Here is an 18,034-nt window from a genome sequence, read left to right on the forward strand (position 1 = left end):
TGTTCATTTGCTAGTGTTTTGTGGTAGAAAACTGAGTAGGTCGAGCAATGCACGTCAACCCTGTTCCCCATAGACTGGCTAGAAATGTTATACAAAATGTATGCTTGCATTCAATTGCACCTCCTTGCACACAACAAACTTCTATTTTCATGGCTGATTTTAAGATTACTATAGTATTTTATTTAACCCCTTGAAATGGGGAAAACAACTTTTCTTGAACATGCATGTGCTCTTATGATCATGTTCAAATTAGGTGAAGTTACACTTCTCAAAAGGCACTGAATTGTTGGAACGACCCAGCTAACATTGTCATGATAATTTAAAAAACAAACAACCATTGAGGCTGTATACAACTGTATATAAGAAGTATTTTTGTCTGTCTTTTCTATATATACAGTTGGAGTCTTAAACTCATTTTTCAACCACTCCACATTTCTTGTTAAACTATAGTTTTGGCAAAACGGTTAGGACATCTACTTTTTATGACACAATTGTCCCAACAATTGTTTACAGATTATTTCACAATTTCCAGTGGGTCAGAAGTTTACATACACTAAATTGACTGTGCCTTTAAACAGCTTGGAAAATTCAGTCATGGCTTAAGAAGCTTCTCATGGGCTAATTGACATAATTAGTCAATTGGAGGTGTACCTGTGGATGTATTTCAAGGCCTACCTTCAAACTTAGTGCCTCTTTGCTTGACATCACGGGAAAATCAGAAATCCACCAAGACCTCCAAATTGTTTTTTGTTTTTTAGACCTCCACAGGTCTGGTTCATCCTTGGGAACAATTTCCAAACACCTGAAGGTACCACGTTCATCTGTATCAACACCATGGGACCACGCAGCCGTCATACTGCTCAAGTTCTGTCTCCTAGAGATGAAAGTACTTTGGTGCGAAAAGTGCAAATCAATCCCAGAACAACAGCAAAGGACCTTGTGAAGATGCTGGAGGAAACAGGTACAAAAGTATCTCTATCCACAGTAAAACGAGTCCTATATCGACATAACCTGAAAGGCTACTCAGCAAGGAAGAAGCCACTGCTTCAAAACTGCCATAAAAGCCAGACTATGGTTTGCAACTACACATGGGGAAAAAGATCGTACTTTTTGGAGAAATGTCCTCTGGTTTAATGAAATAAAAATAGAACTGTTTGGCCATAATGACCATCGCTATGTTTGGAGGAAAAAGGGGGAGGCTTGCAAGCTGAAGAACACCATCCCAAAATCATGTAGTTATATTGAAGCAACATCTCAAGACAGTCTGGAAGTTAAAGTTTGGTCGCAAATGGGTCTTCCAAATGGACAATGACCCCAAACATACTTCCGAAGTTGTGCAAAATGGCTTTAGAACAACAAAGTCAAGGTATTGGAGTGGCCATCACAAAGCCTTGACCTCAATCCCATAGAAAGCAGGGAGGCCTACAAACCTGACTCAGTTACACCAGCTCTGTCAGGAGGAATGGGCCAAAATTCACCCAACTTATTGTGGGAAGCTTGTGGAAGGTTACCCAAAACGTTTGACCCAAGTTAAGCAATTGAAAGGCTATGCTACCGAATACTAATTGAGTGTATGTAAACTTCTGACCCACTGGGAATATGATGAAAGAAATAAAAGCTGAAATAAATCTCTACTATTATTCTGACATTTCACATTCTTAAAATAAAGGGGTGATCCTAACTGTCCTAAGACACAATTGTACTAGGATTAAATGTCAGGAATGGTGAAAAACTGAGTTTAAATGTATTTGGCTAAGGTGTATGTAAACTAGCAACTTCAACTATAACTTATTTTAATATCTTATGTTCTTATCTGTACTTTGTCATGTATTTGTACGTGTTATGTGCATCCCAGGTAGAGTAGCTGCTGCATGTGCAGTAGCTAATAGGGATTCTAATAAACTAAACATGTCACAGCTTCGACCTGGTTAAAGAGCCTCATACCTAAGAAAATATCAATACTCCACTTTAAGGCATTAGGTCTACTTGCCTCCTAAGTACTTGACAAGTTTTGAATTGTTGTTTCAGTGCAGCCCTTAAATTAATATTCCCATCTCTCAGATGGTCTTGAAGCTGATGAGGTAGTCTGGATAGGCACCTGCATCACAGAACACCACATAGATAAATGGATTCTGCAGATCATTGACGGCACAGTCATGTAGCCCCTGGCGGAGGTCAACGGGGTTCAGGGGGTTCGGCTCCTTCATGCCATGCACCCCCAGGCAGGGTGAACCCACCAGTGCCCTGGCACGGTACATATACTTCAGCCCACTGGCATCTGGTTTGGAGTATGCATCGTGGCACGAGTACCACATCTCTTTGGCAAAGTAAGTCCCGTCGCCGTATGCAGTAGCTAAAAGGAAAACAGACTCAAGGTTAATTAAACACAATGAAAATGGAGGGCTTCATCTTCAGGAATCTAGTCAAACCACAAGACTGTTTTTGCTGTGATAAGAACTTTAAATTGTTTGCTAAATCTTTGATTAAGCTCCTCCTAAGAGCACTGTCAGTATCTACCTGAAGATCTATCATCCAGCAGTAACGAGGCTAAGAGCACTGTCAGTATCTACCTGAAGATCTATCATCCAGCAGTAACGAGACTATAGATTGTTCCGTACCGTTTCTCCCACAGAAGCTCCTGTTGAAACCACAGGTGTTGATTTTCTGACAGATGTCTTTGGTTGTTCCGTGGTAAAGGTTCAACTCGTTCTTGTTTTTGGGATACTTCTTATCCATCGCCTGTTTTTTCACTGCGTACCTCTGCCACTGGTCTTTGCTCTGAATCCTCTGGATCTGTCAGTGGTCAGTGATAAGAGAAAACCAAACATTTTTCTTCTGGTTATATATGTAATCTACATATCACAGCAGTAACACCTCACTGAAAGCGCAAACCACTGCTTTTAATCAGGGCAAGGCGACCGGAAACATGACCGAATACAAACAGTGTAGCTATTCCCTCCGCAAGGCAATCATACAAGCTAAGCGTCAGTATAGAGACAAAGTAGAGTCGCAATGCAACGGCTCAGACACAAAAGGTATGTGGCAGGGTCTACAGTCAATCACGGACTACAAAAAGAAAACCAGCCCCGTTGCGGACCACGATGTCCTGCTCCCAGACAAACTAAACAACATCTTTGCTCGTTTTGAGGACAATACAGTGCCAACGACACGGCCCGCTACCAAAACCTGCGGGCTCTCCTTCACCGCAGCCAACGTGAGTAGAGCATTTAAATGTGTTAACCCTCCCAAGGCTGCCGGCCCAGACGGCATCCCTAGCTGCGTCCTCAGAGCATGCGCAGACCAGCTGGCTGGTGTGTTTACGGACATATTCAATCTATCCTTATCCCAGTCTGCTGTGCCCACATGCTTCAAGAGGGCCACCATTGTTCCAGTTCCCAAGAAAGCTAAGGTAACTGTGCGAAATGACTATCGCCCAGTAGCACTCACCTCCGTCATCATGAAGTGCTTTGAGAGACTAGACAAGGATCATATCACCTCCACCCTACCTGAAACCCTAGACCCACTCCAATTTGCTTACGCCCCAATAGGTCCACAGACGATGCAATCACAATCACACTGCCCTATCCCATCTGGACAAGAGGAATACCTATATAAGAATGCTGTTCATCGATAACAGCTCAGCATTCAACACCATAGTACCCTCCAAACTCATCATTAAGCTCGAGACCCTGGGTCTCGACCTCGCCTTGCGCAACTGGGCCCTGGACTTCCTGATGGGCCGCCCCCAGGTGGCGAGGGTGGGTAACAACATCCCCACCCCGCTGGTCCTCATCACTGGGGCCCCATAAGGGTGCGTTCTCAGCCCTCTCCTGTAGTCCCTGGTCACCCATGACTGCGCGGCCATGCACGCCTCCAACTCAATCATCATGTTTTCAGAGGACACTACAGTGGTAGGCTTGATTACCAACAACGATGAGATGCTGGGAGGAGGCGAGGGCCCTCGGAGTGTGGCTCTCCAGAGGGTAGTGAGGTCTGCACAACGCATCACCGGGGGCAAACTACCTGCCCTCCAGGACAACTACACCACCCGATGTCAGAGGAAGGCCAAAAAGATCATCAAGGACATCAACCACCCGAGCCACTGCCTGTTCACCCTGCTATCATCCAGAAGGCGAGGTCGGTACAGGTGCATCAAAGCTGGGCCCGAGAGATTGAAAAACAGCTTCTATCTCAAGGCCATCAGACTGTTAAACAGCCATCACTAACATTAAGGGGCAGCTGCCAACATACTGACTCAAATGTCCAGCCACTTTAATAATAAAACATTGGATTTAATAAATGTATCACTAGTCACTTTAAACTATGCCACTTTATAAAATGCTTACATACCCTACACTACTCATCTCATATGTACAGTGGGGAGAACAAGTATTTGATACACTGCCGATTTTGCAGGTTTTCCTACTTACAAAGCATGTAGAGGTCTGTCATTTTTATCATAGGTACACTTCAACTGTGAGAGACGGAATCTAAAACGAAAATCACGTTGTATGATTTTTAAGTAAATAATTTGCATTTTATTGCATGACATAAGTATTTGATCACCTACCAACCAGTAAGAATTCCGGCTCTCACAGACCTGTTAGTTTTTCTTTAAGAAGCCCTCCTGTTCTCCACTCATTACCAGTATTAACTGCACCTATTTGAACTCATTACCTGTATAAAATACACCTGTCCACACACTCAATCAAACAGACTCCAACCTCTCCACAATGGCCAAGACCAGAGAGCTGTGCAAGGACATCAGGGGTAAAATTGTAGACCTGCACAAGGCTGGGATGGGCTACAGGACAATAGTCAAGCAGCTTGGTGAGAAGGCAACAACTGGCGCAATTATTAGAAAATGGAAGAAGATCAAGATGACGGTCAATCACCCTCGTTCTGGGGCTCCATGCAAGATCTCACCTCGTGGGGCATCAATGATCATGAGGAAGGTGAGGGATCAGCCCAGAACTACACGGCAGGACCTGGTCAATGACCTGAAGAGAGCTGGGACCACAGTCTCAAAGAAAACCATTAGTAACACACTATGCCGTCATGGATTAAAATCCTGCAGCGCACACAAGGTCCCCCTGCTCAAGCCAGTGCATGTCCAGGTCCGTCTGAAGTTTGCCAATGACCATCTGGATGATCCAGAGGAGGAATGGGAGAAGGTCATGTGGTCTGATGAGACAAAATTATAGCTTTTTGGTCTAAACTCCACTCACCATGTTTGGAGGAAGAAGAAGGATGAGTACAACCCCAAGAACACCATCCCAACCGTGAAGCACGGAGGTGGAAACATCATTCTTTGGGGATGCTTTTCTGCAAAGGGGACAAGACGACTGCACTGTATTGAGGGGAGGATGGATGGGGCCATGTATCGTGAGATCTTGGCCAACAACCTCCTTCCCTCAATAAGAGCATTGAAGATGGGTCGTGGCTGGGTCTTCCAGCATGACAACGACCCGAAACACACAGCCAGGGCAACTAAGGAGTGGCTCCGTAAGAAGCATCTCAAGATCCTGGAGTGGCCTAGCCAGTCTCCAGACCTGAAGTCAATAGAATTTTTTTTGAGGGAGCTGAAAGTTCGTATTTTCCAACGACAGCCCCGAAACCTGAAGGATCTGGAGAAGGTCTGTATTGGGGAGTGGGCCAAAATCCCTGCTGCAATGTGTGCAAACCTGGTCAAGAACTACAGGAAACATATGATCTCTGTAATTGCAAACAAAAGTTTTGTGTACCAAATATTAAGTTCTGCTTTTCTGATGTATCAAATACTTATGTCATGCAATAAAATGCTAATGAATTACTTAATCATACAACGTGATTTTCTGTATTTTTGTTTTAGATTCCGTCTCTCACAGAGAGACAGACCTCTACATACTTTGTAAGTAGGAAAATCTGCAAAATCGGCACTGTATCAAATACTTGTTCTCCCCACTATTCACTGTACTCTATACCATCTACTGCATCTATGCCGTTCGGCCATCGCTCATCCATATATTTATATGTACATATTCTTATTCATTCCTTTACACTTGTGGTAGTTGATGAGGTAATTGATGTGAAATTGTTAGATTACTTGTTAGATATTACTGCGTGGTCGGAACTAGAAGCACAATAATTTTACTACACTCGCATTAACATCTGCTAACCATGTGTATGCGGCAAATAAAATTTGATTTGATTTACCTGAATAATTTGAATGGTTGGCTGCGTATTAGTATTTGGGTCCTTGCTGGTTGCAATGAACTCCTTCTCAATTCTCTGGTACTCTGCTGAATTGGAAGCCAGTGTGACGATCTCCAGATCCTTGCCCTCCATTCTAGTCCAGCTCTGTGGGAACTGAATGACGGCTGAAAAACAGACGCTCAGTGGGAATAATTGAACAGATCAATCAATGTAAAAACACGACCATGAGCGTTATCACTGAAGTTTGACAGGAATATTCTCTTAATATTCTGTATTGGACACTGTATAAAACTATACATTTGTATAAACTAAAAACTATACTTTCATATAAAACATTTTCCTAAACATTAAAACCGAGGCATTACCTGTTTCAGAGTCTGCCACAAGGCTCCTTTTGACCCTGGTGATGGTCCCTTTGCTGTCAGTCTGCTGCATGTCCTTCAGATCCACAGTGAATGTCTCCCCCTGGTGGTTATATTTAAAAAGCTTCTCTTTCTTGTGGAAGGCCAGCTCCAGATCATAGCTTAGACTACAGTCCAGCTCTCCCCAGGTCTCTCCCTCCCCCGCCTCCCAGCGCACTGTCTCCCTCAGCCTATTCTCCTCTCCCTCCCGGGTCTCCCTGTCCCTTGCCCCCTGCAGATAGTCCTTAATCTGGAGGACGGCGGACAGAACGTCGTCTTTCTTCCCAGAGATGATCATCTTGTCTGGGGACGCCACCAGCACATGGACCTGGTTCTTCTGGCTCAGGGCCACGATGGCCTCCTTCTGGGCCTCCAGGAGCAAGGGCAGGTGGCTGGAGAGAAGGTCCTGGCTAATGCACTCCTCAGAGATCAGCTCGTCCAGGAGTTTCTTCACCTTGGTCAGGCTGGCAGGGGAGGGCCCATACACCACAGCCTCCATACTGGGGAAGACCACGGCTGCTGTGGCACTGGCCAAAAACAGGGCTGGTTTGGTAGGGATGGGATGGGTTGGTCTGGTTGTTTTGGCAGTTTTTGATGACTTTTTGGCTATGGGAATGAATTAAAAAACAAAGAGTGCTGTGAGGAGCCTTACAAGACTTTCAAAAACAACATTGTATGCTTTGGTTTTGTATTAATGAGGCAGAAAAAAACATGATCTAATTCTGTATACAGCCAAATTCTTAAAGGCATATTGATGATTAAAGTCCCACTCCCACCTCCTTAGAACCTCATTTATCCACCGGATTGACTTAACAAAAGGCACATATTTTTGTGCACTTAAGTGTGTTTACTTTACTGTGGGACTTTAAGTTAAAGGTTGCAGCTTCAACTCTGGTCTTAAAACCCTGTCACCTACCTGCAGCCTTGGGGACCACCTTCTTGAACTTTTTCATAACCTCCTCAAAGTCCTTTATCATCTTGTTTTGGAATATAACAATGTGAATCGTTGTAACTGACGGAGTTCTGACGCTTATCAGTAAATCAGCTATTGCGGCTATCATTGCATTCCCGACCTGCACTGCTCCCAAGTTACCAGCACCTGTACAAGGGCACAAACAATACCACATCTGTTAGAACAGACACTTGTGTCTTTAGTGTCCAGTGTATTTATTTGTTATATCTTCATACAGTACATGGACAGCAAATAATACACATCACTGTAAGGTATGCAACAATAATACTAGATTGTTATTATGCCTACCTGTTCCGAGCGCTGGGAGATTGTTATTATGCCTACCTGTTCCGAGCGCTGGGAGATTGTTATTATGCCTACCTGTTCCGAGCGCTGGGAGATTGTTATTATGCCTACCTGTTCCGAGCGCTGGGAGATTGTTATTATGCCTACCTGTTCCGAGCGCTGGGAGATTGTTATTATGCCTACCTGTTCCGAGGCGCTGGGAGATTGTTATTATGCCTACCTGTTCCGGAGATTGTTATTATGCCTACCTGTTCCGAGCGCTGGGAGATTGTTATTATGCCTACCTGTTCCGAGCGCTGGGAGATTGTTATTATGCCTACCTGTTCCGAGCGCTGGGAGATTGTTATTATGCCTACCTGTTCCGAGCGCTGGGAGATTGTTATTATGCCTACCTGTTCCGAGCGCTGGGAGATTGTTATTATGCCTACCTGTTCCGAGCGCTGGGAGATTGTTATTATGCCTACCTGTTCCGAGCGCTGGGAGATTGTTATTATGCCTACCTGTTCCGAGCGCTGGGAGATTGTTATTATGCCTACCTGTTCCGAGCGCTGGGAGATTGTTATTATGCCTACCTGTTCCGAGCGCTGGGAGATTGTTATTATGCCTACCTGTTCCGAGCGCTGGGAGATTGTTATTATGCCTACCTGTTCCGAGCGCTGGGAGATTGTTATTATGCCTACCTGTTCCGAGCGCTGGGAGATTGTTATTATGCCTACCTGTTCCGAGCTGGGAGATTGTTATTATGCCTACCTGTTCCGAGCGCTGGGAGATTGTTATTATGCCTACCTGTTCCGAGCGCTGGGAGATTGTTATTATGCCTACCTGTTCCGAGCGCTGGGAGATTGTTATTATGCCTACCTGTTCCGAGCGCTGGGAGATTGTTATTATGCCTACCTGTTCCGAGCGCTGGGAGATTGTTATTATGCCTACCTGTTCCGAGCGCTGGGAGATTGTTATTATGCCTACCTGTTCCGAGCGCTGGGAGATTGTTATTATGCCTACCTGTTCCGAGCGCTGGGAGATTGTTATTATGCCTACCTGTTCCGAGCGCTGGGAGATTGTTATTATGCCTACCTGTTCCGAGCGCTGGGAGATTGTTATTATGCCTACCTGTTCCGAGCGCTGGGAGATTGTTATTATGCCTACCTGTTCCGAGCGCTGGGAGATTGTTATTATGCCTACCTGTTCCGAGCGCTGGGAGATTGTTATTATGCCTACCTGTTCCGAGCGCTGGGAGATTGTTATTATGCCTACCTGTTCCGAGCGCTGGGAGATTGTTATTATGCCTACCTGTTCCGAGCGCTGGGAGATTGTTATTATGCCTACCTGTTCCGAGCGCTGGGAGATTGTTATTATGCCTACCTGTTCCGAGCGCTGGGAGATTGTTATTATGCCTACCTGTTCCGAGCGCTGGGAAAGAGACCGATTGTATTTTCTTGTCTTCACACATCTTTAACACTTTAAGCATGGAGCTGGTGATCTCCTTCTCCTTGGTCTGTCCCACCATGTGGATGATGTGCTTGGTCTTGAGATTCCCAGGCTTGGTCATGACAACACCATCACTGGGTTGGGTCCCTGGGATCAGAACGGGGAAAAACGGATTAGCAAGTTGTTTTTTACTGTGTTAGAATGAATGTATATTAGGGATGTTTACGATTCGATACGTATCTATAGCTCCGATACAATACAGGAATAGATTTGTTTGATTAGGGGAACAAATTAATGTGCTTTGGTTTCAATTTGACGTTATTGTTGCATGAACACATTCATTTTCCATTTTAAATTAAAATCTGCTGCTGATGGGAGCTCAGGAACTGGGCTTCTCTGAGCTGGATCGGTCTGAGATGACATCTCTGAGCCTCTCTGAGCTGGATCGGTCTGAGATGACATCTCTGGGCCTCTCTGAGCTGGATCGGTCTGAGATGACATCTCTGAGTGGCCCTCTGTTAGTGTCTGTCAATGATGTGTATAGGCAACTAAGCTGAGCCATTGGTCAGACTAAGTGAACATGTACCACCCCACTATCAGATTAGATTATTTGTTATTTTATTAGGATCCCCATGAGCTGTTGCGAAAGCAGCAGCTACTCTTCCTGGGGTCCACACAAAACATGAAATAATACCGAACATTAATAGACAAGGACAGAACTACATACATTTGAAAACGGCACTCGTAGCCTACATATCAATACATACACACACATATCTAGGTTAAAGAGGGGAGAGGCGTTGTGCCGTGAGGTGTTGCTTTATCTGTTGTTGGGTTGCTGTTCATTTGAGCAATATGAGATGGGAGTTCCATGCAAAAATGGCTTTATACATATTCCTATCTTTTATACAGTGCCTTCGGAAAGTATTCAGACCCCTTGACTTTTTATTTAACATTTGTTAGTCTTATTCTAAAATGGATTAAATAAAATAAAAATCCTCAGCAAATCTACATACAATAAACCAATAATGACACAGTGAAAAGTATTTTTGGAAAACAAAAAACAGATATACCTGTTAAGGGAATTTTTATCAATGATGACTAATTATGTCTACATTTCAATCAGGATGTACTAATCAGAATACTATTATGTTACTGTATATGTACTAATCAGAATACTATTATGTTACTGTATATGTACTAATCAGAATACTATTATGTTACTGTATATGTACTAATCAGAATACTATTATGTTACTGTATATGTACTAATCAGAATACTATTATGTTACTGTATATGTATGATCTTTCTTTTTAATCCTAGTACTGAATATAATGTGTGTAAATATAATCAAGAATTAGAAAAATGACTGTCTGTTCCTTGGTAGAAATGAATGAACTATATCGCCAGACTGGCTAGAATGCTTATCTACACAGGCTGGCCTTGGCTCTAGACGATGTGGGAAGGCTTGAGAACTATACAGCCTTTGTACCAGTGTCAAGAAGAGACGGAACAGTTAGAAAACGCTGACGTCATTTTCAGTTTATAACCTGTGGTAAAATGTATAATGGGTAGTCCTCTCCAGAATAAACGCTGCTGGTTGATTTTAAAGACTGCTCTCTGTCCATTTTATACAAATAATAGTCTTACAAATTCTTATGAATTGACAGAGTGTTTCATTTTAATTGGGTATTAAAACAGAGGAATTTAATTCCTGTAACAATAACTTATTTACATAAGTATTCAGACCCTTTGCTATGAGACTCGAAATTGAGCTCAGGTGCCTCCTGTTTCCATCGATCATCCTTAAGATGTTTCTACAACTTGATTGGAGTCCACCCTGTGGTAAATTCAATTGATTGGAGGTGATTTGGAAAGGCACACACCTGTCTATATAAAAGGTCCCACAGTTGACAGTGCATGTCAGAGCAATAACCAAACCATGAGGTCTAAGGAAATGTCTGTAGAGCTACGAGGCAGGATTGTGTTGAGGCACAGATCTGGGGAAGGGTAACAAACCATTTCTGCAGCCTCTATGGAGATGGGAGAACCTTCCAGAAGGACAACCATCTCTACAGTACTCCACCAATCAGGCCTTTATGGTAGTGGCCAGATGGAAGCCACTCTTCAGTAAAAGGCACATGACAGCCCGCTTGGAGTTTGCCAAAAGGCACTTAAAAAACCTCAAGACCATAAGAAACAATATTCTCTGCTCTGATGAAAACTCTGGGCGAAGGTTCAACCTTCCAACAGGACAACGTGGGAGTGACTTCTGGACAAGTCTCTGAATGTCCTTGAGGGCCCAGCCAGACCCCGGGCTTGAACCCGATCGAACATCTCTGAAGAGACCTGAAAATAGTTGTGCAGCAACGCTCCCCATCCAACCTGACAGAACTTGAGAGGATCTGCAGAGAAGAATGGGAGAAACTCCCCAAATGCAGGTGTGCCAAGCTTGTAGTGTCATACCCAAGAAGACTCGAGGCTGTAATCGCTGACAAAGGTGATTCAACAAAGTAAAGGGTCTGAATACTTACGTAAATGTTATATTTCCGTTTTTATTTTTTAATAAACGAGCAAAAATTTCTAAAAACCTGTTTTTGCTTTGTCATTATGGGCTATTGTGTGCAAATCAATCCCAGAACAACAGCAAAGGACCTTGTGAAGATGGAGGAAACAGGTACAAAAGTATCTCTATCCACAGTAAAACGAGTCCTATATCGACATAACCTGAAAGGCCGCTTGTTTGGCCATAATGACCATCGTTATGTTTTTAGGAAAAAGAGGAAGGCTTTACATGTGGATATATTGAAGCAACGTCTCAAGACATCAGTCCGGAAGTTAAAGATTGGTCGCAAATCGTTCTTCCAAATGAACAATGACCCCAAGCATACTTCCAAAGTTGTGGCAAAATGGCTTAAGGACAACAAAGTCAAGGTGTTGGCAGTGGCCATCACAAAGCCCTGACCTCAATCCGATAGAAAATGTGTGGGCAGAACTGAAAAAGCGTGTGCGATCAAGGAGGCCTACAAACCTGACTCAGTTACACCAGCTCTGTCAGGAGAAATGGGACAAAATTCACCCAACTTATTGTGGGAAGCTTGTGGAAGGCAAACCAAAACGTTTGACCCAAGTTAAACAATTTAAAGGCAATGCTACCAAATACTAATTGAGTATATGTAAACTTCTGACCCCCTGGGAATGTGATGAAAGAAATAAAAGCTGAAATAAATCTCACTACTATTATTCTTACATTTCACATTCTTAAAATAAAGTGGTGATCCTAACTGACCTAAAACAGGGAAATTTCACTAGGATTAAATGTCAGGAATTGTGAAAAACTGAGTTTAAATGTATTTGGCTAAGGTGTATGTAAACTTCTGACTTCAACTGTACGTGAGAATGCTGTTCATTGACTATAGCAGCCTTCAACACCATAGTACCCTCAAAGCTTATCATTAAGCTTGAGACCCTGGGTCTCGACCCCGCCCTGTGCAACTGGGTCCTGTACTTCCTGATGTGCTGCCCCCAGGTGGTGAAGGTAGGAAACAACACCTCCACTTCGCTGATCCTCAACACTGGGGCCCCACAAGGGTGCATGCTCAGCTCCCTCCTGTTCACCCTGTTCACCCATGACTGCATGGCCATGCACACCTTCAACTCAATCATGACACAACTGTAGTAGGCCTGATTACCAATAATGACGAACAGGTAGGAGGTGAGGGCCCTGGGGGAGTGATGCCAGGAAAATAACCTCTCCCTCAACATCAACAAAACGAAGGAGCTGATCGTGGAGTTCAGGAAACAGCAAAAGGAACCCGGACCTATCCACATCGATGGGACCACAGTGGAGAAGGTGGAAAGCTTCAAGTTCCTTGGCGTACACATCACTGACAATCTGAAATGGTTCACTCAAACAGACAGTGTGGTGAAGAAGGAGCAACAGCGCCTCTTCAACCTCCGGAGGCTGAAGAAATTTGGCTTGGCCCCTAAGTCCCTCACAAACTCTTACAGATGCACAATTGAGAGCATCCTGTCGGGCTGTATCACTGCCTGGTATGGCAACTACACCACCCGCAACCACAGGGCTCTCCAGAGGGTGGTGTGGTCAGCACAACGCATCACTGGGGGCACACTTCCTGCCCTCCAGGACACCTACAGCACCCGATGTCACATGAAGACCAAAAAGATCATTAAGGACATCAACCACCCGAGCCACGGCCTGTTCACCCCACGATCATCCAGAAGGTGAGGTCAGTACAGGTTCATCAAAGCTGGGACCAAGAAACTGAAAAACAGCTTCTATCTCAAGGCCATCAGACTGTTAAATGGCCATCACTAGCCAGCTACCACCAGGCTACTCAACCCTGCACCTTAGAGGCTGCTGCCCTATATACATAGACATGGAATCACTGGCCAGTTTAATAATGGAACACTCGTCACTTAAATAATTTTTACATACTGCTTTACTCATATCATATGCTTTACTCATATCATATGTATATACTATATTCTATTCTACTTTATTGTAGTCAATGCCATTCCAACATTGCTCGTCCTAATATTTATATACATTTGAAATCCATTCTTTTACTTTTAGATGTGTGAATTGTTGTGAATTGTTAGATACTCAAATCAAATCAAATTTTATTTGTCACACATACACATGGTTAGCAGATGTTAATGCGAGTGTAGCGAAATGCTTGTGCTTCTAGTTCCGACAATGCAGTGGTAACCAACAAGTAATCTAACTAACAATTCCAAAACTACTGTCTTATACACAGTGTAAGGGGATAAAGAATATGTACATAAGGATATATGAATGAGTGATGGTACAGAGCAGCATACAGTAGATGGTATCGAATACAGTATATACATATGAGATGAGTATGTAGACAAAGTGGCATAGTTAAAGTGGCTAGTGATACATATATTACATAAGGATGCAGTCGATGATGTAGAGTACAATATATACATATGCATATGAGATGAATAATGTAGGGTAAGTATATACATTATAGTACATTATATAAGGTAGCATTGTTTAAAGTGGCTAGTGATATATTTATATAATTTCCCATCAATTCCCATTATTAGAGTGGCTGGAGTTGGGTCAGTGTCAATGACAGTGTGTTGGCAGCAGCCACTCAATGTTAGTGGTGGCTGTTTAACAGTCTGATGGCTTTGAGATAGAAGCTGTTTTTCAGTCTCTCGGTCCCAGCTTTGATGCACCTGTACTGACCTCGCCTTCTGGATGATAGCGGGGTGAACAGGCAGTGGCTCGGGTGGTTGATGTCCTTGATGATCTTTATGGCCTTCCTGTAACATCGGGTGGTGTAGGTGTCCTGGAGGGCAGGTAGTTTGCCCCCGGTGATGCGTTGTGCAGACCTCACTACCCTCTGGAGAGCTTTACGGTTGAGGGCGGAGCAGTTGCCGTACCAGGCGGTGATACAGCCCGCCAGGATGCTCTCGATTGTGCATCTGTAGAAGTTTGTGAGTGCTTTTGGTGACAAGCCGAATTTCTTCAGCCTCCTGAGGTTAAAGAGGCGCTGCTGCGCCTTCTTCACGACGCTGTCAGTGTGAGTGGACCAATTCAGTTTGTCTGTGATGTGTATGCCGAGGTACTTAAAACTTGCTACCCTCTCCACTACTGTTCCATCGATGTGGATAGGGGGGTGTTCCCTCTGCTGTTTCCTGAAGTCCACAATCATCTCCTTAGTTTTGTTGACGTTGAGTGTGAGGTTATTTTCCTGATACCATACTCCAAGGGCCCTCACCTCCTCCCTGTAGGCCGTCTCGTCGTTGTTGGTAATCAAGCCTACCACTGTTGTGTCGTCCGCAAACTTGATGATTGAGTTGGAGGTGTGCGTGGCCACGCAGTCGTGGGTGAATAGGGAGTACAGGAGAGGGCTCAGAACGCACCCTTGTGGGGCCCCCGTGTTGAGGATCAGCGGGGAGATGTTGTTGCCTACCCTCACTACCTGGGAGCTTGATGACGAGCTTGGAGGGTACTATGTTGTTGAATGCTGAGCTGTAGTCGATGAACAACATTCTCACATAGGTATTCCTCTTGTCCAGGTGGGTTAGGGCAGTGTGCAGTGTGGTTGTGATTGCATCGTCTGTGGACCTATTTGGGCGGTAAGCAAATTGGAGTGGGTCTAGGGTGTCAGGTAGGGTGGAGGTGATATGGTCCTTGACTAGTCTCTCAAAGCACTTCATGATGACGGAAGTGAGTGCTACGGGGCGGTAGTCGTTTAGCTCAGTTACCTTAGCTTTCTTGGGAACAGGAACAATGGTGGCCCTCTTGAAGCATGTGGGAACAGCAGACTGGTATAGGGATTGATTGAATATGTCCGTAAACACATCGGCCAGCTGGTCTGCGCATGCTCTGAGGGCGCGGCTGGGGATGCCGTCTGGGCCTGCAGCCTTCCGAGGGTTAACACGTTTAAATGTCTTACTCACCTCGGCTGCAGTGAAGGAGAGACCGCATGTTGTCGTTGCAGGCCGTGTCAGTGGCACTGTATTGTCCTCAAAGCGGGCAAAAAAGTTATTTAGTTTGCCTGGGAGCAAGACATCCTGGTCCGTGACTGGGCTGGGTTTCTTCTTGTAGTCCGTGATTGACTGTAGACCCTGCCACATGCCTCTTGTGTCTGAGCCGTTGAATTGAGATTCTACTTTGTCTCTGTACTGACGCTTAGCTTGTTTAATAGCCTTGCGGAGGGAATAGCTGCACTGTTTGTATTCGGTCATGTTGCCAGACACCTTGCCCTGATTAAAAGCAGTGGTTCGCGCTTTCAGTTTCACGCGAATGTTGCCATCAATCCACGGTTTCTGGTTAGGGAATGTTTTTATCGTTGCTATGGGAACAACATCTTCAACGCACGTTCTAATGAACTCGCACACCGAATCAGCGTATTCGTCAATATTTTTATCTGACGCAATACGAAACATGTCCCAGTCCACGTGATGGAAGCAGTCTTGGAGTGTGGAGTCCGCTTGGTCGGACCAGCGTTGGACAGACCTCAGCGTGGGAGCCTCTTGTTTAAGTTTCTGCCTGTAGGCAGGGATCAACAAAATGGAGTCGTGGTCAGCTTTTCCGAAAGGGGGGCGGGGCAGGGCCTTATATGCGTCGCGGAAGTTAGAGTAACAATGATCCAAGGTTTTACCACCCCTGGTTGCGCAATCGATATGCTGATAAAATTTAGGGAGTCTTGTTTTCAGATTAGCTTTGTTAAAATCCCCAGCTACAATGAATTCAGCCTCCGGATAAATGGTTTCCAGTTTGCAAAGAGTTAGATAAAGTTCGTTCAGAGCCATCGATGTGTCTGCTTGAGGGGGGATATATATGGCTGTGATTATAATCGAAGAGAATTCTCTTGGAAGATAATGCGGTCTACATTTGATTGTGAGGAATTCTAAATAAGGTGAACAGAAGGATTTGAGTTCCTGTATGTTTCTTTCATCACACCATGTCTCGTTAGTCATGAGGCATATGCCCCCGCCACTCTTCTTACCAGAAAGATGTTTGTTTCTGTCGGCGCGATGCGTGGAGAAACCCGTTGGCTGCACCGCATCGGATAGCGTCTTCAAAGTAAGCCATGTTTCCGTGAAGCAGAGAACGTTGCAGTCTCTGATGTCCCTCTGGAATGCTACCCTTGCTCGGATTTCATCAACCTTGTTGTCAAGAGACTGGACATTGGCAAGAAGAATGCTGGGGAGTGGTGCGCGATGTGCCCTTGTCCGGAGTCTGACCAGAAGACCGCTACGTTTCCCTCTTTTTCGAAGTCGTTTTTTTGGGTCGCTGCATGCGATCCATTCCGTTGTCCTGTTTGTAAGGCAGAACACAGGATCCGCGTCGCGGAAAACATATTCTTGGTCGTACTGATGGTGAGTTGACGCTGATCTTATATTCAGTAGTTCTTCTCGACTGTATGTAATGAAACCTAAGATGACCTGGGGTACTAATGTAAGAAATAACACGTAAAAAAACAAAAAACTGCATAGTTTCCTAGGAACGCGAAGCGAGGCGGCCATCTCTGTCGGCGCCGGAAGTGTACTACAGCACTGTTGGAGCTAGAAACACAAGCATTTCACTACACCTGCAATAACATCTACTAAAAATGTCTATGTGATCAATAACATTTGATTTGAAGTTGTCAATGCCAGGAGGTTTGTCATTATTGATTGATAACAATTTCTCCACCTCTCCCACACTAACTTTAGGAAATTAAAATGTACAATGCTTTTCTTTCATTATTAGTTTTTTTTATGCATGAATACGAAGGCTCACTGTTCGTTGTTGGCATTTCCTGCCTAGGTTTGCCCACTTTGCCAATGAAGTAATCATTAAAATAATTGGCAACATGAAATGGTTTTGTGATGAATAAGCCATCTGAGTCGATGAAAGATGGCGTTGAATGTCTTTCTGCCCAGATTGTCTTTTAATGTAGTTTTTTCAATCATACTTTATATCATTGATCTTGGCTTCATAATATAGTTTCTTCTTCTTTTTGTTGAGTGTAGTCACATAAAGTCAGAAGTGCAGCCAGACTTATTAGCCACTCCTTTTGCCCCATCTCTTTCAACCATGCAGTTTTTACATTCCTCGTCAATCCATGGAGCCTTAACAGTTCTAGCAGCAGTCAGTTTCTTAACTGGTGCATGTTTATGAATAATTGGAAGAAGCAATTTCATTAATTCATCAAGTGCCGCATTTGGATGAACCTTATTAATAACATCAGACCAACAAATGTG

The 18,034-nt window shown here is 44.2% G+C and overlaps 1 protein-coding gene across 3 annotated transcripts in view; it reads right to left on the reverse strand.

Annotated features, from left to right (window-relative positions):
* Positions 1 to 1,647: 1,647 nt before the first annotated feature.
* LOC124048492 (protein mono-ADP-ribosyltransferase PARP14-like) overlaps positions 1,648 to 18,034 on the reverse strand; it is a 40,061-nt gene continuing 23,674 nt past the window's right edge. For all 3 annotated transcript variants that reach the window (XM_046369350.1, XM_046369344.1, XM_046369335.1), the window contains 6 exons: positions 9,253 to 9,429; positions 7,513 to 7,695; positions 6,561 to 7,202; positions 6,196 to 6,359; positions 2,619 to 2,793; positions 1,648 to 2,353 (listed from right to left, as the gene is read on the reverse strand). In XM_046369350.1, coding sequence (XP_046225306.1) covers positions 2,058 to 2,353; positions 2,619 to 2,793; positions 6,196 to 6,359; positions 6,561 to 7,202; positions 7,513 to 7,695; positions 9,253 to 9,429 — 1,637 coding nt within the window. In that variant the 3' untranslated portion in view covers positions 1,648 to 2,057. The remainder of the gene's footprint in view (positions 2,354 to 2,618; positions 2,794 to 6,195; positions 6,360 to 6,560; positions 7,203 to 7,512; positions 7,696 to 9,252; positions 9,430 to 18,034) is intronic.

The sequence above is a fragment of the Oncorhynchus gorbuscha genome, linkage group LG01, assembly GCF_021184085.1.
Source record: "Oncorhynchus gorbuscha isolate QuinsamMale2020 ecotype Even-year linkage group LG01, OgorEven_v1.0, whole genome shotgun sequence".
Classification (NCBI taxonomy): domain Eukaryota; kingdom Metazoa; phylum Chordata; class Actinopteri; order Salmoniformes; family Salmonidae; genus Oncorhynchus; species Oncorhynchus gorbuscha.